General features: G+C 36.5%; 2 protein-coding genes and 1 long non-coding RNA gene across 3 annotated transcripts; 2 read left to right on the top strand and 1 right to left on the bottom strand.

Moving 5' to 3' along the window:
- Nucleotides 1–3,254: 3,254 nt before the first annotated feature.
- On the top strand, nucleotides 3,255–3,704 carry LOC142632926 (RING-H2 finger protein ATL74-like). The gene has a single exon (XM_075807237.1). The coding sequence runs from the start codon at nucleotides 3,255–3,257 to the stop codon at nucleotides 3,702–3,704; it is 450 nt and encodes a 149-aa protein (XP_075663352.1).
- A 13,799-nt stretch (nucleotides 3,705–17,503) lies between these two features.
- Nucleotides 17,504–19,251, bottom strand: LOC142632925 (uncharacterized). The gene is made up of 3 exons (XM_075807236.1): nucleotides 19,031–19,251; nucleotides 18,461–18,568; nucleotides 17,504–18,323 (listed from the first exon to the last, which is right to left on the bottom strand). The coding sequence occupies exons 1-3, from the start codon at nucleotides 19,249–19,251 to the stop codon at nucleotides 17,504–17,506; spliced, it is 1,149 nt and encodes a 382-aa protein (XP_075663351.1).
- Nucleotides 19,252–19,740: 489 nt separating this feature from the next.
- Nucleotides 19,741–22,056, top strand: LOC142631796 (uncharacterized). Its single transcript, XR_012843662.1, has 3 exons — nucleotides 19,741–19,869; nucleotides 20,795–20,862; nucleotides 21,715–22,056. It is a non-coding gene; the product is annotated as an uncharacterized LOC142631796 (long non-coding RNA).
- Nucleotides 22,057–27,292: the final 5,236 nt, after the last annotated feature.

Below are 27,292 nucleotides of genomic sequence, written 5' to 3'. Positions count from 1 at the left end.
AGAATGCATTCCATATTGAAATTACTTTTATATATATAAATAAAAGGAAGACGCCCACCTTTTTGAATATTGAGAAACAAACACACATACACACATAAGAGAGAGGGGGAATGAGGTTTTAACAAAAATACACACCTTTTTGGTTTTTTTAATTATGTATGAAATGTGGCATTCGAAGTGGCATGTTATGATTATCTACCGTATTCATGAACTGCCTATAGTACTTTGTTGGAGAAATGCATGGAAAATACGAATTTGTATCTCATGCAAACATGCGCAGCGGAAAAAATTAACGGATCTACTTCATTCACAATTGATAACATGTACTGTGTAAGTTTCAAAATTGGATAACAAGAAAGCATACCTTAAAGCGATGAAATTCAAAACCGAAGATCAAAAGCACTTGAGAACACTTTTAATCTTCACTCCAATTCCACTTAATGCCCAAGATGTGTGGTCTCTCAATCAGTTTTCATCAAAGAGAGAATAGGAGAGTGTCCAACACTCACATACAAATTATTTCATTCCTTTGTATGAAAAACACTTATGAAAAGGTCTCATGAAAACCCTTACTAAAATTCTGTATGTTTCTCTCCTTATATATGACTGATTATCTTATTGGGCTAGCCTTTTGGGCCATTCCAATTGGGCTCTTGTGTGTGACTTGGAGTGGGATCAAAAGGGACCAATGAGACAGTAGCTCCAATAGGCCTTGGGCTTTTCTGTCAACTCTTGACAAGTCCAAAGTTACCATTAACTATATTTAATACCACTATATAAATATAGCTGCACTCTAGGCTCATCTATAAATTATATCCCAAGACTTTATTATACATACAACCCCTTCATAAAATATTCGTAGTAATACAAAGTTATAAATGTAGACTGCTACTTTGTAAATTACTACATCTTATTCTTGAGTACCCGATTTAATCATTTAAGTTATTCATTATATATTTACGAAATCCAATTTCATAAATATATACTTTAGTAACTCTTTACTAAAGTGGTTGGGCCCAACTCTTTGAATAACCAAACCCATTAAACTTATCTCAAATGAATATTTTGTATCTCCGTTAAAAAACTATGAATTCCATCTTGAGAATACATGTTCCATCAACACTAAATGTGGTTGCCCAACATACTGAGATTTTGACCGTGGCTAATAGATCTCACTCTTGATATATCAAAACAACCTGTATCTCATAATCAGTCCATTATTCTCTCAGGATTAAGAGTTCATGTAAATAGAAGTCGTGAGTTTATTATTCATTTGACAGTCGTTAGGAGAATAATAAATTTCACACCGGTCCAGTTCAATATGTTTTAACTCTTAAAACATATCAACATATTAACTAGAAATCTCCATTTCCATGATCAAGACAAATCATCTTAGTTGATATGTTATAGTCTTCGCAAATGAAATGCCCAATTTCATCACCGACTACGAACTAAATTTTGAGTTTACAAAGAACTTGTGATTTATATCTTTTGTGACTTTTCACATAAATCACATACTATGCATCTCATGGACTAAGATAATGTCTCATTAGTTCAATTATAGATGTCTCATATAATTAAACAATTTAATTAATTATTACATGCCAATAAATTGGATTTTAGGGCATAAACCCCAACACAATAGACCCCCATACTTTGTACTCTAAATATTAATAATTCTTAATATTTCTTTATTTTATTTTTTAAAAAAATCAATTTTGCTCTATAATTTATGAGCGATCATTTTTTTCAAAGAAAATTTATGAATAATTAATAAGGGCATTTTGGTACACTGAATGAGGATTACGACGAAAATGATAATCTTTATTGTTAGGAATAAAGATGTTGTAATGAAATAACTAAAATTATTTTGGATGTGAGTTGTAATATTAAAGTAAATTTAAGATCAATTTTAGAAAATATCTTATTTGTATTAAGGAAGAGTAAATTGTTTTTTTAAATAATATTACTTGTACTAAAAAAATAATATTTTTTAAATTTGAGAGAGAGATAAGTTATTTTTTGATAATTTTTTTATTTTCATATTTGTCATATGCATATGGAAAGTCTATTTATTTGAAAAATATATTTAATTTAAAAAATTATTACACCTACTAAGGAAGAGTAATGTTGCAGCCACAGACTATTTTTTATAACATTTCTATAAACTATTGGAAAATTTTTACTGAGTTTCATCTAAGTCTACCAAACATCAATTTTTTACATACTAATAATCATTCACCACATTACTCAGTTGTTTGTAAAATAGTTTATGTCTATAGCATTTTCCACTAAAGAATAACTATTACAATTATTTTAAAGATGAATGGTTATTCTTCATTTTAAAGAATACTTATTTATAATAAATGACTATTTTCTTTAATAAAAACATAACCAAACTACGAAATAATTAAACTATATAAATAATAATTACATTACAATGTCTATTACAATCTACCAAATACACGCTCTAAATAATCCTAAAGTAGAGATAAATGGTATTCCTATTCTACTAGTAAATGCAAACTAGCCAATACAAGCATTAACTTTTTCATATTAATTTATAAATTTATGTCATTTTTATGCTAAATGACTTGCATTTATGTGTTAGGTCCGTAAGGATAGTAACTAATATTTTTCCATAGTTTATACTGCATATTATTGTTTGGAATTCTAAGCAAAACTCACAAATATTTGTTAATCCATACATACATACATACATATATGATATATATATATATATATGTATGTCAAAATCAAATAGTATTTACTAATATATAATACTTGTTTTTTGTTTGACCTTGGATGTTAATTATATTTGGGCGCCACCTGTACGTTTAATTTATTCAATGTGTACATTTCTGTGCACTAACTTAAAAACTCAGTATTATTGGTTGGATTTCACACAAAGACAAAACCTTCACGCTTGTAACCAAATGCCTCCTTCAGTTTTCGTTTACCTACCAAACTTACACGTTCCTCAAGGAGCACACATGTAAGTTCTCTCAAATTTCTGTTTCATTGTAGTTTTTTTTCATAACTGATGAAATTTGTACAAGCCAAGTCAGAATAAGACCAGTGATTTTGATGCATGACAGTGATTCCTCACAAGCTTTGTGCTTCTGGGTCATTGTAATTGAAAGTACAGAATGTGAATGAGACAACTTTGTTAGGAAAAAAGAATCTGGGTTTTTTTTTATTTATTGGCTTGAGAGCTATAAGTTTCACCTCTTCTGCTTTTGTAGAATAAAAGTATGGCAATGGAGTTAGTCACTTCTGTGATACTATTGTTAGTGGGTGTTGCTGTATTGGTGGTAATACATGTTTGTATTGTTAGGAGATCTTTCAGCTGGAGAGGGAGTAATCAACATGGTGATATTATGGTTCAAAGAAGTAGAAAATTTGAGGCCAAAATGATTTCCAATGAGGACTTGAAAAAGCTGCCTTGCTTTGACTATGAGGCAGCAGAGAAAGGGACTAGCTGTGTTGATTGTGCTGTGTGCTTGGAGAACTTCAAGATGGGTGATAAGTGCAGGTTATTGCCAAATTGCAGGCACAGCTTCCATGTTCAGTGCATAGACTCATGGTTGTTGAAGACACCCATTTGTCCAATCTGTCGAACTTGCATTATTCCTCTCAAGGTTGAAGTGATAATAAGAGAGGAAAGTAGTGTTTCGGATAACATCGCAGTTGAATTGACATAGAGCAACGTTGTTTTGTTAACATACTAGCTTCAATTAATACCCAGTCGTTTTGGCTTTATGTTTGGTAGTTTGTTCCATTGATCATAGAGGGATGATCTTGTTTTCCGAAGCCCACTCAAATTTCACAAGAAGAACAAGTGCTTGTGGTCTGCTTAGCCCTCCTTTTTCCTTCTATCTTTTGGTTGGTTTTGATGAACATTCAGATTTTTTCTTCTTGTGGTGATAGCATTGTCTGAAGCAGAATCAAATCCATTCAGTGGGTTTTCATATTTTCACATCTAATGGCATTTTAGGTTGTGAATTTGTTATTTAGTTTTATTTTTTGATAAGTAGGTTTCGATTTAGGCTGTGTAATTGTATTGTGATAGATGCCTTGCATTTTGATAGTTGTGAACCATACCCTTAAGACACTAAGCACAAGATTAATCACGTCTTTTATTAGATTTGAGCAACTATTAGAGGTGTGTAAAATATTAAATTTACAAGTTTTAGGGTGGGAAAAAATAAACATCAACTAAAGCTCTTCAAGGTTTTGAGAGATCAAGCATACTTGACATTGTTTGCAAGAAATGCTAGGGATACAATATTTTCTCCTCACAAATTACTATGGTGACAAATTGTGATTAATAATATGTCACTTTCACATAGCCCTATTACGGACACTACTTTTATTATATACTAATTATAACGTAGTAATTGTGGAATATCTTGTGTTACAAGACTTATTGTTTGCATGATAAGAGGTAAGCTTTTGGAAGCAATTACTATATTCTTATTATATTGGATTGTTTTGTTTTGTTTTTTTTTTTTTTTTGTCTATATGGTTAATGGATTTCCGAATCCTCTCTCACAAAGTAGTCTAAGATTCATGGTCATGATGGGATACCATTGACAAGGGTTAGTAGCAAAACTTTTCACAACACTCCGTTGCATCCATGTATATATAGTAAAAGCAAGTTGCTTCAAATTGCTAGTCCACCCGGAGCTTAGTATGAACAATTTACCAACCTAGGCAATGGGAGTGGAAGTATAGAATAAACAGTGGGACGTCCAACAATTCTAAACTTGAAACCTTGACCACTGTAAAGAGTATCAAAAGTAATGTGAAAGCCTTTAGAAACTTGCCTTCCCAAAAGGCCCAAACCGTTTTTGGGCATTGTCTGAAGTATAAATAAGCGAAATTGTTTTGAAATCAGTGAGAACACTTGGTTACTGTTGCAGATATCATTTCAGAAAGATTTACATGGAAATTTATTAATAAAGAAGAGCCATGTCCCTGAAATAACAATGTCAATGCATGAAAATGAGGAAAAGGAAAACCAGCATTTATGAGTTCAAGCCCTTCAAGCACACAGCCCTTAGTATCTGCATTGGTATAGCTATTTTTTTAGTTATTTGACACTACAAAAAACTACTTTATCTATTTTAGCTACTCACTTTATAAAACATTCAACAGTAGATCTATTTTAGTTTTCAACATAATAAAATAATATAAACATCACAATAAAATAATATATCTACTACAATAATAGTGTGAACACAAATAAAAAATACAATGTATAAGAAAAGAAAATATATAAGAATAAAAAAAACATTAGCAGTGTGAATGCACATACAATATATAGCAATGTGAACACTAAAAAAAAAAAAGTAAAAAAAGTGTAAACACAAACAATAGTAATGTGAACGCAAAAGAAGAGAAATAAGAATAAAAGAAAGAATAAAAATGAGTAAAACAATCAAAAGCAGTATAAACACACAAATAAATAAATAAAATTTACCTTTTAGCTACAAGCACTACCAAAAATAGCAACATAGCTATTTAGCACCACCAATGTATATGCTTTTATCTCTCAACCCAACTGATAGAAGTCAAGCCATACAATGCTAAAATGAGACCATGGCATTTATGAATAACTACTGAATACAAGTTGTAGTTGATAATAGCCCCGCTGATCATTAACACTTCCAGTGTCCTAATGCCACCGGGACAATGTAATTCATGCAAGCTACCGCTCACATCAATCCAATGAGATGATGGATATAAGATGAGACAGGTTTACACATTGCCTCCTCATAACATGCGAGTCACATAAGTGTTTGAGATCCTCCAAATGTGAGAGAGACATTGCGTAACCAGACTCACGAGATGCTTTCTTGATAGATTTGGCATCATTCTTTACCTATCCTAAAGAACCCAAATGATTGTATAAAGAAATTCACTGCTAAGGACTATTTGTTTCCATTTATCTGATAAAAGTTCATACAGACCTGTTAACTGTATAATTTTCATACAATCCTGGTTCCAGAAGATAGGAAAAAGACCATCTTGAGCTCAAACTATCACGATGATGTGAGTCTAAAACCTTAGATCAGTTCTTCCCTGTATTGTTCTCCAATTCTCTCCTCAGATGCAGAGAGAAGTCATCATTAACATCATCATCATCCCAGTCGTCTTCCCACTGCTGGGTCGCTTCTTTTCCTTCCTCCTTGTCCTCCCACTCTGTCATACATAATTTTAGTTAAGAAAGAAAAAATATTCAGAAATCAGGCACAACTAATGTTAAACAGGCAACTAAAACCAGTCAAATAAAATTTCATTTGCTTTTAATGGCAGGAAGAAGATCTCAATTATCTAATTGAAAAAAAAAAGAAAAAAAAAGACAATTAAAATTCGGAATCAATCTACTGACAAGAAAATGAAACAAAGAGATGAATGCATGTACAAGATCCAAAAATCCATCTCTTGGAAAAGTCGAGTAAAGCTGTGCGCCTTAAATTAACTACTTCCCAAATCTTGGAAATTTGAAATGCCCCAAAAAAAAAAAATTGTATGTTTGCGTGTGTGAGAGAGAGAGAGGAATAAAAGACAGAATGAAATTCATAAATATTAAAAAAAGGTAAAGAGTTTGATTCACATTATCATGGCAACTTCTAATAATACATGAGAAGATAAAATTCAATCAATCTAACCAAAATTCCACAGATACTGGCATCCATCTGTATCTAGCAACAATCATAATCTCAATAATATTGAGACAGCCCTTTAGTATAAATATCTACATAAAATTTTGCAAATTAACAACCTTATTAAAATTGTAGGGTATTGATAATCTTAAGCTAGCCCTTTAGTATATATATCTTACAAATTCTCTGATGTTACCATCATCATGACACTTTATTACTAAAAAACTTGCAAATTAATAACCTTATTAAAATTGTAGGGTATTAATAATCTTAAGCTAGCCCTTTAGTATATATATCTAACAAATTCTCTGATGTTACCATCATCATGTCACTTTATTACTAAAAAACTTTGCAAATTAACAACCTTAATAAATTGTAGGGTATTGATAATCTTAAGCTAGCCCTTTAGTATATATATCTTACAAATTCTCTGATGTTACCATCATCATGTCACTTTATTACTAAAAACCTACCCAAGATCTCTCTCTCTCTCTCTCTCTCCATTTCTAGTGTGCATCAAGATACATGTTGCGCATGCATCTCTCCAGTGGGGAACCAAACAAAAGCTAAAAGGACTGTAAAAGAAGAAGAGATTCTTATATATTCTCTAGTGGCTTACAAAACCTTGCATAATGATCAAGATGAAAATGCAAGTCCTTTATTTTTACCATGGTTGCTAATCTCCCAAGTCCCAACGCAAACATACAACATTGAATCCCTTACACTTAGATGGCCTCCTCATCAATATAACAGTAGTGCAAGTACAATCTTAACACTAATTGAATCCAGACAACAACAAAAAAATTCATTTTGTATCTTTCTTTCTAGAATTTTAAAACGAACAGTGACTCTAGACTATAAATGAGCACTTTGTCACTTACAGAAAAAATTTTAACCAAAAAAGAGGATAAAAGCCTTCATACTTAGTCAGATAACAACATCCCATGCAAATCCATTCTTCAGCTAATATCACAACTACCCTACTTCTACTACAATTATAGTAGCACCTTAACCCTTATATGCAGAATCAAATGTATGAATGCAATATTCCACTAAGCTCTCCTCCAAATTGGAAAATTATTCAATAATATGAGTAATACTCTCTCATCTCACATGAATAATCAACGCATGCCATAAATTTGTACCTGTAGGACCTAGTTTTATGTGAGAGGGAGTATTACCCCCAAGATATGGAATAAGAGAATAAATTCTATAAAAATTCAGTATAAAAGTCAATGTTTATACCTCTAATAAAATATTAATAAGAGAATAGGTAGAACCATACACAATCACAATCCTAATAAAAACAAATTTACTCAATTATTATAAATTTCTATGTGATCATTTAAAAAAAAAAAAGAAAAAAAAAAAAAGGTATTGGTGAAGAGCAAGAAAAACCTCTAACAACATCGATACAGAAGTCACCCTCAACACCTTAAGCTCCCCTGTATGGCCTTCTTCAAACTCCAGACAATGTCAATGTTCAAAAATATTTCAATTTTGTGTCCCAAACATAAGAGGATTTCAGTAGAATAAATCCAGAAAATAAATAAATAAAAATCAAGACAAAGGATTTCATCCTGATGTCGGTTGAAAGTGCAGCCCACGCCAAAGAAGATTAATACTCCTCACATGCCCAATAGCAATGTTGAACATATGGACACTAGCCAAGAAAATACCTTCCAAGATTAATACTCCAATGAGTCACCACTCAATGAACACCATTCTAGTGAATGACTGCCAATGTGGACCTCCCCCTTCATCTCTACCACTCGCACATTTGTCAGTTAGAAAACTGACAACCTCAATATTAGCATACCCAAACTATAATTCGAATTTCTCAACACAATCAATCAAGCCTTATAATCTAGCAATTCCTCATTTTGACTCGATGCCAATTCCACCAACAACTTAAGAGGCCCATCGAGTGCCAATACTGATGGAGGACAAGATATGGGGTCTAGGGTTTAATTTTTATGGTTGGTTAATTTTGCATTTTTATGTAATTTTCATAATTTTAGGTTTATGATTATTATTTCCTTGATTTTAGGTGTATTAAAAGTTTTCCTAGTCAAATCAGGGTCCTATAATGGTAGGATATCAATTAGAATCTCTTTTTGAATAAATCATAATTGATATTCTACTATAATTGAAATCTAATTTGACTAGGAAAGCATTGAACACAAAATAATAACCCTAAACCTAAAATTACAAAAAACTACAAACCAACCATAAAAATCAAACCTCATATATTGTCCTAAGTCAAATACCGCCACCAAATCTCATATTGCCAATGCCACCAACAAAGCCCAAGTGGCCCATTCAGGCAATTTCACACAAACCCAAGTGCTCAACAGCTCTATCGGACGATTGTGAAATTGGAGTGAGAGTAAACATTATCAATTCAAGTACTAAAATAAATAAATACCCAATTCAATAAAATTATGATCTTTGGAATCTCAAGAAATGATGATGACGTGAGATACTAGATGTTTTTACAAAAATATTTACTATAAAATAAATAAATAAATATTTAAAAACTTAAATAAATTATTTTAATCATATGGAGTACCATTCTTCATAAATACCATAGAAGCACTAGGGAATTATTATGCATACTTAACTAGTCCACAATAGCTGCTTGGGCTTTCTCCTTCTTCTGCATTGGGCCCCTCACCCATGTCTTCTTTCCCCAACTGAATTCTGTCACAGGATTGAGAATTTGAGTTGGGTTGGTATTTTATTTTCCTATTTGATACATTCTCTTATTTAGAAAAGAAGAGGGGGGGAGAAAGAAAGATATGCCTAACTAATCAAATTTCTATTTTTCGAATTCCTAAAATAGATTACAAGATACTGCATGTCACTTAGATAGATGTCATCGTGGACAAGTTTGGATGGCTTAATTACTCCTTGGTTTGTATTTTGTGAGATAATGTTTGGATTGGAGAAAATTTCCACTAATTTTCATGAGGCATTTTTTATTTAAAAAAATTGGCCAAACAATAGAATAAATTTCTAATATGATTTATCTCTCTTTATCATGAGTGTAATTCCAATCTTTGAAAGGAAAGCTCTCCCAACATCTTCCCTTACAAGTGTTAGGTGGAAGGTGACATCATGAATTTTATATACATTGAATTTTTGAGTAAGTTTACAAATAAATAAAGGGTTTGGTTAACGGGAGATTTTAGAATATTTATTAATAGACAATTTTAGGAAAAAAAATTTGATACCATTTTTATGAAAAATATAAAAAAATGTAAAAAAATCATTTATTTTTTAATAATGCTATAGCCTCAAACTATTTTACAACAATTTTATATATTGTTATTCTGGTCAACTTTTTACTGATTTTTTTTTGGGCCCACCAATAACATCACTTTTTTATTTACTAATAATCACTCACCACATCAACAGTTTATAAAAGTTTTTGTTAAAAAGTTTGTACCTCAAGTATATTCCTTTATTTTTTTCATTTTCCAATAAAAAATTTTAAAAATATTTTCTAAACCAATTGCTTAAGACATTCGATAACTTTTTTCATAAATCAAAGAAGAGAGAGAGAGAGAGAGAGAGAGAGATACACTACAAGATCGGAAGATAATTGTTAGAAGTGGCAAAATTGGCACAGACTCGACAATCCGACCTGAACCCAAAGAAAAATATCCGACCTTACAAAGGCGTGGGTTAATGTCATAGCAAAATACAATGCCGTAAGAACTTCATAAATATCCCTGCAGTTGATCATTGGTAGTAGAGTAGTTCCTAATGACCAAAGATTCAACGTGTGAATGTCCAACAATGTAGGTTCTAGGATCACCATAGAGGACAAGTGCAGTGGCAATTGCTCTGCTTCGGGATCATCATAGAATTCACAGGTCACTAAGTATTGGACATTCACAGGATCATCAGAGAATTAACACACATCACACATGCCCTCTCTTGTTCTGTTTTAGTGCCTAGTGTCTATCTGCACTAAAATGGTCAAAACAGGTTGATCCTTATATATTAACTTGTATAAAGTATAATCTATTAATCTCTGATACAAAAATAAAATAATTGAACGATGAAGCAGCATGACATTCTGTGCTTTGGACCAAACAAGAGTGTTACCGAAACACACTCACACAGTCACACCCAGACTCCCGATGAAGCATTGGCTGATTAAATGGTTTTTTATTTTTAATTTGATAAACACACACACACACACACACACACACACACACATATATATATATATATATATATATATATATATACTAGTCTCATCACACGCGCTTCGCGCGTGCGATAAGACTTTTCTTTTTTAGTGGTCTTATTTTGTAGAAAAAAAAATGTATTTAATTATTTTATATATATATATATGATTTTTATTTTAAAAATCTAATTTATAAGTGAATAAATCAATTTAAAAATTAATAGGAGAGTGGTCCTATTTTTTAGGCAATATTTTAGTGGGAGTTAGAGTTGCATTTTTACCGGATTGTCCTTTAGTTTTGTCTCTAGTTAAACATAAGACTGTAAGGGTATCTTTGAACTAAAAAAATTAGTTTTTACCGGATTGTTCTTTAGTTTTGTCTCTATTTATACATAAGACTGTAGGGGTATTTTTGAACTAAAAAAATAGGAATCCAAACAGGGGAAGCCCCTTAAATAGTAGTATAGATATAAGAGAAGAAAATGAAATAAGGTAATACACTCATATGCCAATACCAAAACTGCATGCAGCAGTTAGTATTATGGAACAAGTAATAAACCGCTTCTCAATATTATATTTTATTAACGAGTAATAACTCGACCACATTGAGTATTTTTTTTTATTTGATAAAGACACGTATTGAAAGGCTAAAATATGGGCTTTCGTGTCTAACGTTGTGGTGAAGTTTGGGCCGATCTTGTTGCATTTTTGGGCTTAATGTTTGTTGGTTTAAGGGACTCAGGAATATGTTTGGGGGGAGGGGGGAGTTTAATTTAGGCCCAAATTCTAATTGGGCCTTCTTCTTTTTCTTTTTTGAGTGGCAATTCTAATTGAACCTTAAATATACCTGCAGAAAAGTTTTTTTCCCCCCTAAAATCCTGGGGGAAGAGTAGACAAAGCTGAAGAGAAACTCTATGTCCTCTGAAAACAAGGACAATGTGACGAGTGCAATGACAAATGCGTTCCTTGAATTCAATCAACATTAATAATACATAAATAAATAAAATACTCATTTAATTTGATAGTTCTTGTATCTTGTCAAATGTAGTTAGATGCATGAAAAGTTGACACTAACAAATAAATCATTTTAAAATTTACAACTTGTCATTAGAGAGCGTGAATCCTCTTTCCTCAGAGAAAACGTTGATTGGGTAATTCGGTTTTTTTAAGAGAGTTTCAACCTATGATATTCACTTTTGATAATAGCTATTTATCATCAAACCAAGACACCAATCAGTTTTTGGTGTAAGAGAGGATTGAACCCCAGATCTCTTATACAACTTGATGATACCGAAAAAATCATCAGTAAGTGCAAGCACTCCCAAACCAAAACAACACCTGCAAAAAGAGAATAGAGAACCTAACAGAGAGCACCGGTATGGTGCCGGCTAAAAACCCTCCAAAGGTCAAGTTAGAGTCTTTCTCACAACCCTAGAGTGCTAAAGTCAAGTTAATTATGCGTACCTTGATTTATGAAGGTTTTGACATATTTATAGTGGTGTAGGGTTAGCCTCCATGCCTTAGTCATGATGTCCTTTCCGTCTAGGATTAGAACTCTTTCCTTTTGGATACCTTCTAGAGTTCTTTTCCTCATTGGAATCCTTCGATCAAGGCTAAACGTGTGATGCAAGAATTCTTCTTATATATGTTCACGTGGATAATAAGGCCACATTAGCCCTAATTGTATAGCGTGATTCCTTAATTAAGGTTTCTTGGAGATAATCTGGGAAGGATGATCCCTGCATCACACTTGTCCGTCCACTGTGGATCCGTCCTCCTTGGTCACATAAAGTATGGAGTGTCATACTCATGTCGTCATATCAACCAAGCCAGGTAGATCCGTCATGCTCATTTTTATTCCCCTTCAGTTGCCCCCTCATTCTATGAGACCGTCAACTTTCTTCTGCGATTTCATGGAATGATGGTTAGCTTTAACACCTGACAGGTGTATTTTTAACGAACAGGCTGGAATGTTATCGTAAATGCGCTGGGACACATGGGGGAACTTTACTGGTGGTTCGCTGGAATCGATGCTCCCCTTCGTTTACCGTGCTGTTCCCTCTATATATACTGCCCACCGTTTTCATCTTTACACTTTAGAAAGTTTTCTGCTGTTCAAAGCACAACTGTCCACATTGTGTGAATCGTCTCCTCTAGAAGCCGAGATCCAGCGTTCTCTTATCTTGTCCGTCGCATTTCCTTGCCGTCTACTTGTAAGTACCTTCTTTACTTAGTTTTTGTTCTTATTTTGCATGTTGGTCCGTCGTCGGTACAGATCTAGAGTCTTAGGCTTCCTTTACCCGTCATCTGTAGGTGTCAGATGTCTAGTGAGGCGTCAAATAGTCAATCATATGTTCGCAAGGGAGCGGGCTACAAAGAGATGTTCCCATCAGGTCAAGCAGACCAAGACACCTCCAGCGAGGAGAGGGAACCGTCAGCCAGCTCTCCTTCCCATGTGGAAGATGAAGGGCAGGATGCGGACGGGTCAGAGTATGACTCGACCGACGACCTAGATGGTATAGATCCACCGATCCAATCCATCATAGGCCCTGAAGGTTTCAGAGAATTCATCCTGCTCCCTTTGTGGACGGTGAACGACTTCGTTTCCTCCATCAAGCCAGCACACTTCTATACGCTAAGGCTAAAGTACCAAATACCTGACACCATACCCATCCGTCTTCCGTTTAAATCAAAGAAATGTTATTATGACGGTCTTGAAAACGTTGGGGTTTACGAGCAGATGCTAAAAGCTGGCCTGCGTTTTCCTCTGAGTGCATTACACCGTCGTCTTCTTCAATACCTAGGTTTGGCCATCTCTCAGATCTCACCGAATGCTTGGAGGGTTTTTCTGAGCGTCGAGGTGTTGTACAGTGTAATGTCTAACGGGGCGAGACGGTTAACAGTGGAAGAATCCTTTCATTGTTACTGTCCGTCTGAGATTACCAAATCAAAAGGCATGTACAACTTTGTGCCGAGGAGTCCGGTACTTATACTAGTGTCCGAGACCCCAGACTCCAATCGTAACTGGAAGGGTCGATACTTCTTCCTTCGAGGAGATAACTGGATGAGTCATCCAGGTGATGATGACTACATGCCAGTAGATAAAACTTAGGGAATAATGCCTCCGTCTGGTATGAGCCCGTCTTATTCTTAACCGTCACCCCTTCTTTCTATGGATTTATTCTTAGCGTTTTTTTTTTATTATTATTATATTTTTTTTTTTTATAGCGAGGGACCGTCCACCTGTTACGACAGAACAATTCGGATTTTTGGAGAAAATCTTTCAAAAAACTAAGTTGTCGGAGAGGACTTGGTCAAAACTCGTCACCTTAGACACGCTGCACTGGTATTGTGACGGTCCAGAACTCACAGCTGCAGCTCGTCGATACGACGCCGGAGTACGCAAACGTAATTTTTGAATCCTTCCGTCGTTATTTTAACTTATACCGCTTCTTCTAACCGTCTTCTTTTCACAAAAATGGATGATGCAAGGAGAAGGGCCATTATCAAGCAGCAAGCAGCCAAGAAAAAAAAAAGGAGGTGATCTTCCCGCCAAGACGGGTCCGTCTCTTCCAGCTGCAAAGAGATCTTCCACTGAAAAGTGGGACTGTCATAGCAAAAAACAAAAGCTGGTGACGGGACTTCCCGCCGATCAAGGATCCGGCGTGGTAAGGTTGCCCCCTAAACTGGGGTTAGGCAAGGGCAAGGGTCTAATGACCAATCCTGACCTTGTCAAGGAAAAACTGCTCATCCTGCTACGGGAAGACCCCCAATATGCCCTCCGTCGAATTGGATCCATTATCACGAAGGAAGACTATGAGGATCTCAGAAACCATGCTACTGAAGTGATGGGAGAAACATGTTTATTTAGCTTAACTCAGGTAGTTATCCGTCATATTCGTTCTACCCGTCATGTTTGTTTAGCTTGGTCTCATTTCCTTAGCGCTAAGCTTTTTTATTGATATTGATGCAAGGGGTCCTTATGGCTAAAGGCTTGATGGACCGTTGTCTTGCCCAAGAGAGAGCTCTTGAACGGGTCCGCGCAAAGGCAAAGGCAACGGCGGAGGAGCTAGACGAATTAAAGCTTTGAAGGGTTCGTCATGAGCAGAAATTGAAACTATCCAAGCAAGCTCGTGAGAACTTGGAGAAAGAGGTGGAGTTGCTGAGGGAGACAGTAAAAGCTAATGACGACAACATTCGTCAAGCAAAAGTTGAAGCTGTTAGGGAATACCGTGACTCCGACTCCCTTCTAGCCGAGCTTGGCTCCTCCTTTAGCGACGGGTTTGATGATTGTCTCCGTTAGGTAAAGGCCTCATTTCTTGACCTGGACCTGGCTCACATTAATATCGACGCTGAGGCTCAGACCCCTGCTCGCCCCGTTGACTCTGAAGGGATGGAGGAACTTTTTGGCGGAGGTCCTGGTGATGACGAGGTCACCAAAGCTGAAAAAGAAACTGTCGAAGCCGACACCCACTAGCCATTATCGGAAGGTCCTGAAGATAACGAAGAGACCGTTGTAGTTCAAGACTAATGTAAATTTTGTAGTGAACGGAAACAATTTATTGTTGTCTTTTGTTAACTTTATTTTGGTAATGTGTATGAATCTATCTTTTTATAATCTAGTTGGTTTTTTATTTTTCATCGTGTGATCCGTTCATTTTGTGGACTTTTTTGTATTTTTATATTTCTTGGATGATCCGTCTATTTTGTGGACAGGATAACTCTTCATCCATTTTGGATGATCCGTCCACTATATGGACTAGATAAGTTTACGTATATTTTGGATGATCCGTCCACTATGTGGACTTGGTAGATTTTCATCCTTTTGGATGATTCGTCCATTATGTGGACTTGGTAGATGATCCGTCCACTTTGTGGACCTGATAGATGTTCATCCCTTTTGGATGATCCATCCACTATGTGAACTTGGTAGACGTTCATCCCTTTTGGATGATTCGTCCACTATGTGGACTTGGTAGATGTTCATCCCTTTTGGATGATCCGTCCACTACGTGGACTTGGTAGATTTTCATCTATTTTGGATGATTCGTCCACTATATGGACCTGGTAGATGTTTATCCCTTTTGGATGATCCGTCCACTACGTGGACTTGGTAGATTTTTATCCATTTTGAATATCCGTCCACTACATGGACTTGGTATATTTTGAGCAAACGTTTTAAATAAAACTCCTCTTGACAGATTGGTAGACTATATTGTTCATGAAAAATAAAAAACTTTGGCTTTAATAAGTAAAAATTATGATTGTCAAAAAATAAACTGGAAATGAGGAGGTAGATGTTACTGTTGCCTTCGCCCTTTGTCTACTAGTAGTATTTCTTCAGGTGCTTTGTGTTCCATGGATGACTTAGCTTTCTTTCGTCTAGTGTTTCTAAGTAGTACTTTCCTTTCCTATGCCATGAAATGATTATGTATGGTCCTTCCCAGTTAGGACCCAGTTTTCCTTGGGAGGCATCCTTTGTAGCGCCGAGTACTTTTCATAAGACTAGATCTCCCACCTGAAAATCCCTGTGCCTAACCTTGGAGTTGTAATGCTTTGCCATCATGTCTTGGTATCGAGCTAGTCTTTATGCAGCTGTTGCCCTGACTTCGTCTACAAGGTCGAGTTGTAAACGCAAAGCTTCGTCATTCTTCTTCTCATCGTTGCTTTCCACACGGTAACTTGTTAATCCTACCTCTACCGATATGAGGGCCTCACTACCATACGCCAATCGAAACGGTGTTTTCCCTGTCGGTGTTCTCGTCGTTGTCCTGTATGCCCATAAAACACTTGGTAATTCGTCCGGCCATATGCCCTTTGCCCCCTCGAGCCAGGTCTTGATAATCTTCAGCAAGGACCGGTTCGTGACTTCAACTTGTTCGTTGGCCTATGGGTGGGTGGGCGATGAGTAGTGATTTTTGATCCTAAGCTGAGAACAAAAGTCTCTGAATGTGTCGTTGTCGAATTGTTTCTAGTTTTCTGAAACGAGCACCCTCGGAATTCCATACTTGCAAATAATACTTCTCCACACAAAACTACAGATGTTCTTCTCCGTGATAGTAGCCAGAGCCTCTGCTTCCACCCATTTGGTGAAGTAGTCAATACTAACCACCAAGAACTTCAGCTGTCTCACCGCTATTAGGAATGGACCCATGATGTCTAACCCCCATTGTGCAAACGGCCATGGGGCCGTCATAGGGGTAAGTTCTTCTGTTGGTTGCCTTATGAAATTGCTAAATCGTTGACACTTGTCGCAAGCTCTAACATATGTGTGGGCATCCTTCTGCATTGTTGGCCAGTAGTATCCTACCTAAAGTAGCTTGTGCACCAGAGACCTTGATCTAGAATGGTTTCCATATACTCCTTCATGGACCTCCCTCATCGCGTAGTCCGCTTCCTCACGGCCGAGGCACCTTAGATATGGTCGAGAGAATCCTCTTTTGTATAAGACGTCTTTAATCAAAATGAACCGTGTAGCTTTAACCTTTAACTTCCTTGTGCCTTCTTTGTCATCAGGTAGCTTGCCTTCCTTGAGATACGCCACTATTGGAGCCATCCAACAACTCTCATTGCTTACCTCCTGCATGCTAATGTCATATAATAATGATGAGAGTTGGACGAAGGACAATACCTATTTAGGGATGATCATGGGTTCGGCCAAAGCTGCCTTTGCGAGTCGGTTGGCTTCTTGGTTCTCCTCCCTTGGGATTTGAATTACCTTGATTTGGAGGTTATTCGTTCGATCCTTCACTTCCTTAAGATACCTTTTCATCCTTTCATTCTTGCAGTAATAGCCCTCATTAACCTGACTGATCACGACTTGAGAATCGGAGTAGATGACTACACTCTTAGCTCTTGCCGCTATCGTAAGGTCCAGTCCTGCTACCAAGGCCTCGTATTCCGCCTCGTTGTTGGTAGTAGGGAAGTCCAAACGAATCATGCATTCGATTTTGTCTCCTTCTGGGGTGTGGAGTACAATTCCAACACCTCCAGCATGCTTATTGGAAGATTCGTCTGTATGAACTCTCCATATGGGGGTCTCCTCTGCCCCCTGATCCTTTGTGGCAGTGAATTCAGCGACGAAGTTTACCAATACCTGTCCTTTCACTACTGCCCGTGGTTGATATCGGATATCGAACTCACTCAGCTCGATTGCCCATAATGCCATCTGTCCAGCAGCTTCGGGACTACTCATTGCTCTCCCTAAGGGTTTATCTGTTAGTACGTTTATGGTATGCGCTTGAAAGTATGGTTTGAGCTTCCGAGCTGCGGTCACGAAAGCAAACGCAAGTTTTTCCATCTGAGGGTACCTCTCTTCTACTCCCCTCAGTGCCCGGCTTATAAAGTACACGGGTTTTTGTACCTTTCCTTCTTCTCTAATAAGAGCTGCACTGATAGCGGCTGAGGAGACAACAAGATACATGAACAATTCTTCCCCTGGCATAGATGGGCTAAGCAATGACAGAACGGAGCGATGCAATACATCTTTAACTCTTCAAATGCCTTTTGGCACTCGTTTGTCCATTCGAATGCTTTCTTCAGAGTGCGGAAGAACAGTAGGCATTTGTCCGTCGCTCTTGATACAAACCTGTTCAAAGCTGCTATCTTCCCAGTCAAGCTTTGTACTTCCTTTACCGTCCTTGGAGGGGATACTTCCATGATTGTCTTTACCTTTTCTAGGTTGACTTCAATGCCCCTGTGTGATACCATAAATCCCAGGAATTTTCTTACGGTTACTTCGAACGGGCATTTGTTCAGATTTAGCTTCATTTTGTATGATCGAAGAGTATTGAAGGTCTCTTGGAGGTCCCTCAAGTGATCAGATATCCGCACGCTTTTTACCAACATATCATCCACATAAACCTGCACATTCCTGCCAAGTTGGTGCGCGAACATCTTGTTCATCAGTCTCTGACATGTGGCTCCTGGGTTTTTAAGCCCGAAGGGCATTACCTTGTAGCAAAAAAGCCCTTGACTCGTGACGAACGAGGTTTTCTCTTGATCGGCCTCATCCAATTTGATTTGGTTGTAGCCAGAGAAGGCATCCATGAAGCTCAAAAGTTCATGCCTTGCGGTGGAGTCCACCAAGGTATCAATACGCGGGAGTGAGTAACTATCCTTAGGGCAAGCCCTATTCAGATCTGTGAAGTCGACACACATTCTCCACTTCCCATTGGTCTTCTTAACCATTACTACATTTGCCAACCAATTAGGGTAGTATACTTCACGTATGAAGTCTGTTTCTTTTAGCTTCCGTACTTCCTCTGCTATGGCTCGGTCTCGTTCGGGGGTGAACACTCGTTTCTTCTGTCGGATAGGGGAGAAAGAGGGTGACACGTTCAAACTGTGAACTATGACTGTTGAGTCTATCCCCGCCATATCTTCGTGACTCCATGCAAAAACATCTTGGTTTTCTTTGAGGAATAATGCGAGTGCTTGTCGGACTATGTGGTTAGCCAAGGTGCCGATTCTTGTTGTAACACCCCCAACCTAATTGCATAATTAAATTTATGAGTTTATATGTTTGTTATTACCTTAATTATTTTAAGTGCATTAAAACTTTGCTATTGTGATATTATAAAAGACATATGCTCTTTTGATGTTGTAGAAAATAAATTTTATGAAGATAAGGATATATATGTATATATATATACACACACACACACATACACATATATGCAAAGTTATATTGTCATTGGACATTTCTTGAAATATAAGTTTATATGGGGTGAAAAGTGCAAATGCCAAAAAGTGGAAAAAAGTTGGTCTTGATCTTTTTCTCCTTTGCTATACACGTACACCCCTCAAAGTCAATTCCTCATCTTTTCTTTTGCTGTACCAGAAGCTTCTTGCTTCCTTTCTTTTCCTCTTTCTTTTCTTTCTCTCTTTGCTTTCACACGGCAAGAGCTCTCTCTCTCCCTCTCTCACCAAAACAAAATCTCACTCTAAAGAAGGAATTAAGAGCCTAAAACTAAAGTTTCAGCTTCAAATTTGTGGGTAAGTAATTAAAACCTTATTTGATTTTAGAGTATTTTGATAGTTTAATTGTTTTCCCTTCTTTGTTCTCAAATCTGATTTTAGGGGCTAAACTTGTGATTCTGTTTTTGTAAGTTGAAAGTTTTATGGTTTTATGGTCTATTGGATGCTTAATAAGCTATTTTAATGTTTATTGTATTGGTATAAAAATACCCAAATGAATTGAAGACCATTTGCATTTAGTTGATGAATTTTGTATCAATATGCACTGAAGCTGTCACTGTGACAGATTTGATGTTCACTACAATAAAATTCTTTATTAAATCATTTGCTGTGAATTATGATGCTAGGAGTAGTTTTTATGAATCCTAAGACACATATGGTTGTTTTGGAACTGGTCTCACTGCATTTGGACTAATACAAAAATAATGGTTTAATTTCTAAGTTGTATAAATTTCTATCAGGACAGTTTTGATCACGTTTCCTTGTAAGATTTTTAATAAATTATGGTTTTATTATTTGACTTTGAAATTTATACGGTATATATTAGACATACAGGGGAGTAGCTCTGTAAAGTTTCATGACAATTGGATGTGTTTTGACAGCCCATTCGTATTTTACAAATGGGGAATTTGCTACTGGAATGATCAGTAAACAGTGTAGGATAACTATGACTTTGAAGATTTAATTGTGAAGTTAGGGTAAAGGTTTTGAGCTATAATTTAATGTGCTTATCTTTTGGTATGTTTAGATCATATATGAATTTTTATGGCTTGTTTTCTCTATGTTTTGGTATGTTATGAGTTTGGTGATTGTACCTTGTTTTAGGGGAAACTCTATGTGATGGGAATTAAGATTTTACTAGGTTGAGTGTTAGGTTGTGTTTAAGGTATAAGTTTATATTTTAGGAAGAGTTGTTAGTAATAAGTTTTGGTCTTTCATTTAGGTGTCGAGAACGAGAACACGGACACTTGAGCTCCTCTGGTACAAATCTCTCGCGTCATTTGTTTTCAGGTAAGGGATTTGTGACATGTGCGTTTGATAAGCATAAGGACTATTTAGAAAACTATAACGCATTAAAACCTTTTAATTAGAGATATTACATATAAGCATGATTCAAGTAAAGATTTATGTTCGTGACTTATTGAATCTTATATATATGATAATTGTAGCATATTGATGCTATTACTCATATCACGAACATAATGTTTAAAGAAAGAATTGGATATGCTACTGTTATTAAATAGTTATGTAAAAGTATAGTATCTGGAAAGTATAGTTTTTAGTTATTCCATTGTCATGATCTGAACTCAGCCAGTAGGGGTTATAGTACTGGTATTTCCATGGAGATTCTGTTTGGCCATTAAAAGTGGGACTGGCTCTGCTGTACCCGCCCTTGTTGGTAACCACCAACTTGTGGAGGATGTCAACCTACCCCCATGGTTGAAAGTATATATTATGATATGATTCCGGAATTACCTAGCATTGTGGGGAATGCTGGATGCCTGGCACTAAGTGCTGGAAGCCTCCCAAAATTGTGACAGACTTACAATTGGACTAACTAATATGCATTATAAAAGAGCTATTAAGCTATTTGCAAGTTATAAGAAAAGTATGATGATAAGAAAAGTATGTTGAATTATGTTTAAGTTCCTTATCATGTTCTTTTATTATTATATGAAAGGAAAATGAAGTATTTTCATTTGAAGGTTCATAAGTTAATTTAAGAACAATATGAATAGTATGAAGGCTATTTTATCAAAGCTGGCATATCCATAAAGTATTTGATTTACATGCATTCTTATCAAAGGCCCATGGAGCTTAAAAACCTTACTGGGCTTCGCAGCTCACCCTATTATATTTCAGTGCACAGGTTCTTCCTGGAAGCAGCGAGAGTATTAGAGGTGGCAAGATTCTGTGATTCTCTTTTGTTTAGATTGTATAGTTTTTTTTTGTTGTATAGTAGTTTAGCTCTCTTTTGTTGTTTAAAAGGAATCAAGATGTACTTGATCCTTTGAGCTCAGATGTAATTTTGAACTTTAGTTTGGTTTGAACCCCAGTTGTATGTCTTTGGGGTTAGGTTTGTAAATAAGAGTTTTGCTAAACGTTTAGCTTTGTAATATTTGCACGAATACCTGAAGTTTCAGCCAAGTGGCAATCTTGCAAAGTTCAATTGAAATGAATTTTCAAGGTTTTCACATTTTTGTATATTATGGCTTTTATGAAAGAAAATAAGCAGGTGTACAGGAAACAGTTCTTGATAAGCACCTTCTGTTTAGGTTGGTTCGTGTTAGTATTGAGGTAAACTTGATATTAACATGCCGGTCATGCTCTAAATTCTGAAGTACAGGTTTGGGTCGTGACACTTGTGGTTCGGTCGGGCCTAGAATCATCCAATCGTACTTCTTCTAATTCTTCCACTGATTCTGCCACCGTCCTCTGTTCCTCGATGCTCATTACTTGTAGGTGGTCATCCATTTCCATCATGGCGATGTAACATTCCCGTGCAGCCACCTGATTTCCACGCAGCTCTCCAACTCCATGTTCGGTGGGGAATTTGACCATTAGATGGCAGGTAGAGGTAACAGCCTTCCATGCATTGAGAGTTGGCCATCCTAGGATGGCGTTATAAGCAGAAGAGCATTCGACCACAAAGAACGCTACATCCTTGGTTATTTGCTGTGGGTAATCCCCCATCGTCACAAACAACGTGACAACGCCCAAAGGGTAGACCCTTGTCCCTCCGAAACCAACAAGGGATGCATTTGTTGGGGCCAGTTGTTCTCTACCAATCCCCATTTGCTGGAACGTATGGTAGTAAAGGATATCCGCTAAGCTTCCGTTGTCCACCAAGACTCGATGCATGTTGTAGTCCCCTGCCCGTATGCTGACGACAAGCGCGTCATCATGGGGGTGGTGAAGGCATTGCGCATCTTCTTCTGAAAACCCGATGCTGGGGTTATCTCGTTGTGTCACTTTTAGTGAAGAACCTGTGACTGGACGTTTTAAACCATCCGCAAGTATGTCTTTCTGGCCTTTTTGGATGACCCTGCAGTACTAGTGCCCCCTACAATCATCTGTATATCCCCTACAGGTGGTCTGGGACGCTCGTTCTCCCGTCGGGGATTTTGTCCCTGGAGTTGATCTGTTCTTTCCTTCCTCACGAACCTCTGCAACCTTCCTTGCCTAATGAGGGCTTCAATTTTCTGTTTTAAGTCATAACAGTCCATCGTATCGTGGCCATGATCTCCATGAAAATGGTAGTATCTGTCTCTTGGCCTCTTGTTCGGATCTCCCTTCAGCTTGCCAGGAAATGTCAGGGTTCCTTCATCTTTGATCTGCATTAACACTTGGTCAAATGGGGCTGTGAGGGGGTGAAGTTCATGAATCTTCCCGTAGGCAGTTTAGGTCGTCGATCTTCCCGTCGTTCTCTGGTTCTAGCCATTTTTCGTCCCTTGTTCGGTTGTGTATCCTCCTGCCTTTCCCTTTTTCTAAGTTTTTCCTCTCGAGCCAGCAAGGCATCCTCCGCGTTCATATACTTTGTTACCCTGTAAAACACTTCAAACATGGTCTTTGGGTCATTCTTGTACAGAGAAAACAGGAACTTACCCTTTCGCAGCCCGTTCGTGAACGCTGCTACAAGTATCTTGTCATCTGCCTTATCTATCAAGAGGGCTTCCTTGTTAAAACGGGCTATGTATGATCTTAAGGTTTCGTCTTCTCGTTGCCTAATGTTCATCAGACATGCAGTAGACTTCTTATGCCAATGACTCTTGATAAAGTGTGATACGAACTGTGCGCCTAGTTCCTTAAAAGTGCTGATGGATTTAGGTGTCAGCCTACTGTACTAGTCTCTTGCAGGCCCTTTCAACGTGGTGGAAAAATCCTTACACATGATCTCATCTGGTATGCCTTGTATATGCATTAGGGTCTTGAAGGACTCCAAGTGATCCAATGGGTCCTTGGATCCGTCGTAATTCTCCACCTGAGGCATCCGAAACTTTGGAGGGAGGGGGCATGAACTCACGAGCGCTATGAAAGGCGAGTCGGTTCTATGGACTAAGTCGTCCAGGTTGCTAGAAATTCATCCTTTGAGGGCGTTCATCATCACATCCATACGTTCTCTCATCTCCTGCATCTCAGCTGCTATGTGAGTTGGTAACGTGTTCGAGATGGACGGCTGGTTGGTCTCCTGTCGCTCCGGTCTAGTTGGAGCATTGCTACCCTCAGGCCTTTCCGCGTTCCTCCCCTCCGGACTAGCACCTTCCTGGTCTTCCTCTGGTGCGCTTGGATGTGCATTCCTTTGTCGCAGTTGCTCTTCCAAATCATGATTTTTCTTGGTTAGGCGCTCAACCGCCACCGTGAGTGTTTGGACTTGCCTTTCTAGAGTTGTGGCGTGCGGTTCATCACCTTGATTGTTGGTTGTTGCCATCGATCGAGTGAGTACCATGCAACTTTTTGTCTCAGGAATAGAGCAAAGGCTAAATAATCTAAGTTCCCACAGACGACGCCAACTGATGATACCGAAAAAATCACCAGTAAGTGCAAGCACTCCCAAATCGAAACAACACCTGCAAAAAGAGAATAGAGGACCTAACAGAGAGCACCGGTGTGGTGCCGGCCAAAAACCCTCCGAAGGTCAAGTTAGAGTCTTTCTCACAACCCTAGAGTGCCAGAGTTGAGTTAATTATGCGTATCTTGATTTATGAGGGTTTTGACATATTTATAGTAGTGTAGGGTTAGCCTCCATGCCTTGGTCATGATGTCCTTTCCTTCTAGGATTAGAACTCTTTCCTTTTGGATACCTTTTAGAGTTCTTTTCCTCATTGGAATCCTTCGATCAAGGCTAAACGTGTGATGCAAGAATTCTTCTTATATATGTTCACGTGGATAACAAGTAAGGCCACATCAGCCCTAATTATATAGCGTGATTCCTTAATTAAGGTTTCTTGGAGATAATCCGGGAAGGATGATCCCTGCATCACACTCATCCGTCCACTGTGGATCCGTCCTCCTTGGTCACATAAAGTATGGACCGTCATACTCATGTCGTCATATCAACCAAGCCAAGTAGATCCGTCATGCTCATTTTTATTCCCCTTCACAACTATCAGAACTTTTATCAGTTGAGCTAACTGGAGTCCACAGGTAATTCATTTTTTTTTGTTTTGAATGTGTTTGTTTCTACTTGGTTGATAAGAGAACTAAATGATTGAAAGAAAAAAAATTTAAAGTTTAAATCATTTGCATTGTGTTCAATTAGTCTTAGTTGAATGGAGCTTTTATGTGTTTTCTATGTACAGATCTTGATGAAATAGGTTTTCAATATTGTAAATTTCTTATTATTTTATTGTTTTTTAAATTTTCTTACAAAATTAGACATTTGTAATTATGTTCTTTATTTTAGGATGTTGATATTGTGTAGTTGTTTTAATTATATATTTAAATGGTACACTAAACTCCTTTGTGTTTGTGCTATTTTGTTTTGATCAGTAATGTTGTGATTTGTATAATTTTATTATTAAGAATCAGTATTAATTTGATGATTTGTACTATTTCTTAATATGAATTAATCCAAATTAATGCACTATACACCAAGTAATTTGTTGCATTACTTATTAAGTGGAAAAGACATGTTTTCAAAAAAAAATTTATTCATGTGAAAAATTACGGTTCAACTGCAATCCAATCCATAATGCAATTAACTCAACCCATTTGCAACCTATTTAAAATGGCCCATTTTCGACCTAAACTCAATTGGCTTGACTTGTTTGCCACGTCTTTTTTCTTTTTTTAGGGAAACAAACATATACAAAGTGAGAGGAAATAGCTAGGCTTCTAACAAAAAAGTATACCATCAACTCCATTTAAAAACCATGGTAACTCTTAAGCCACATCTAATTAACTGTTGATCCAATAGCTTATTTCATTTTCCAATTTATGACTATATTGAATCAAGAATTAGTCAAAATGTTGAATATATTTTATTCGGATACCTCACTTTTGTAATAGGTTGTCGTAATCTATTTTAAAAAAATTTATACTTATTAAGAAGTTGTAAGAAAGATGCTATAATCAGTAATTAAATTATAGTATTGTACTCGATCCCAAGCATGAAACGCCTCACGTGAAAAAGGTCACGAAATTGATCAGCAAAAAAAAATAAACTTGGCACTTGTTCCCTGCGTGACATATCAGGTTGTGACAACACTGTAGTAAAATAATTTTATAAATGTGTGAATAGTATTATGAGACCCAATTTTAAAGTTAATTTTGGTAAAAAAAAAAGTATCTACGAGTCCCATAAACAATGCATAGAACTCACATCTAAAAACGCAAGTGCTAAAAATCACTACCCAAACATAAACTAAGATTATGATCTTTGGAACCTCACAAAATGATGATGACGTGTGGTACTTGATATTTTTTACAAAAATATTCATTAATGAGATTGACACATACCAACTTTTCTTCAATCAATTGCCCAACTCAATCTCAATCACAATCACAGAGATTGAAAAATAATAATAAAGATTATTCTTTGTGGTAGTTGGTGATTTTAGATTTATTCATTTTTTGGCGTTGCTGCAATTATATTCAAGAACTTCTTCAGTGAGATTGATTGTCAAGCAAGAAAGTATACTCTAGTTTTGGCCTTTTAGGAATTTGCTGACAGCTCTCACGCACACAGGAGATTGATGGCAATATGCAACCTAAAACTCATCATTTTCACTCAGCACCTGAAATTGTTGCTTTGTCCCATTTGGGTGTGAATGGTGTGACAGGCTTCCGTTCAAAACTAATTCTGGTTTTTTCTTGAGAGAAAGGTGAAGTATTCAAAACTCTTAAACTGTTTGGTACATAAACAAGTGTATTAAACTTTCTATTCAATTTTTAAGTCAAAATTCCAGCCTCTAAATTGCTTATTTCGGCATTTTGGGTGGAGAATGCATTCCATATTGAAATTACTTTTATATATATAAATAAAAGGAAGACGCCCACCTTTTTGAATATTGAGAAACAAACACACATACACACATAAGAGTAAGAGAGAGGGGGAATGAGGTTTTAACAAAAATACCCACCTTTTTGGTTTGTTTAATTATGTATGAGATGTGGCATTCGAAGTGGCATGTTATGATTATCTACCGCATTCATGAACTGCCTATGGTACAATAGACCCCATACTCTGTACTCTAAATATTAAAAATTCTTAATATTTCTTTATTTTATTTAAAAAAAATCGATTTTGCTCTATAATTTATGAGCAATTATTTTTTAAAGAAAATTTATGAATAATTATTAAGGGCATTTTCGTACACTGAATGAGAATTACGACGAGAATGATAATCTTTATTGTTAAGAATAAACATGTTGCAATGAAATAACTAAACTTATTTATAAGTTTGGATGTGAATTGTAATATTAAAGTAAATTTAAGATC

The sequence above is a fragment of the Castanea sativa genome, chromosome 4 (assembly GCF_040712315.1).
Source record: "Castanea sativa cultivar Marrone di Chiusa Pesio chromosome 4, ASM4071231v1".
NCBI classification, from domain to species: Eukaryota; Viridiplantae; Streptophyta; class Magnoliopsida; order Fagales; family Fagaceae; genus Castanea; species Castanea sativa.
This window is presented reverse-complemented; position numbering and strand designations above follow the sequence as displayed.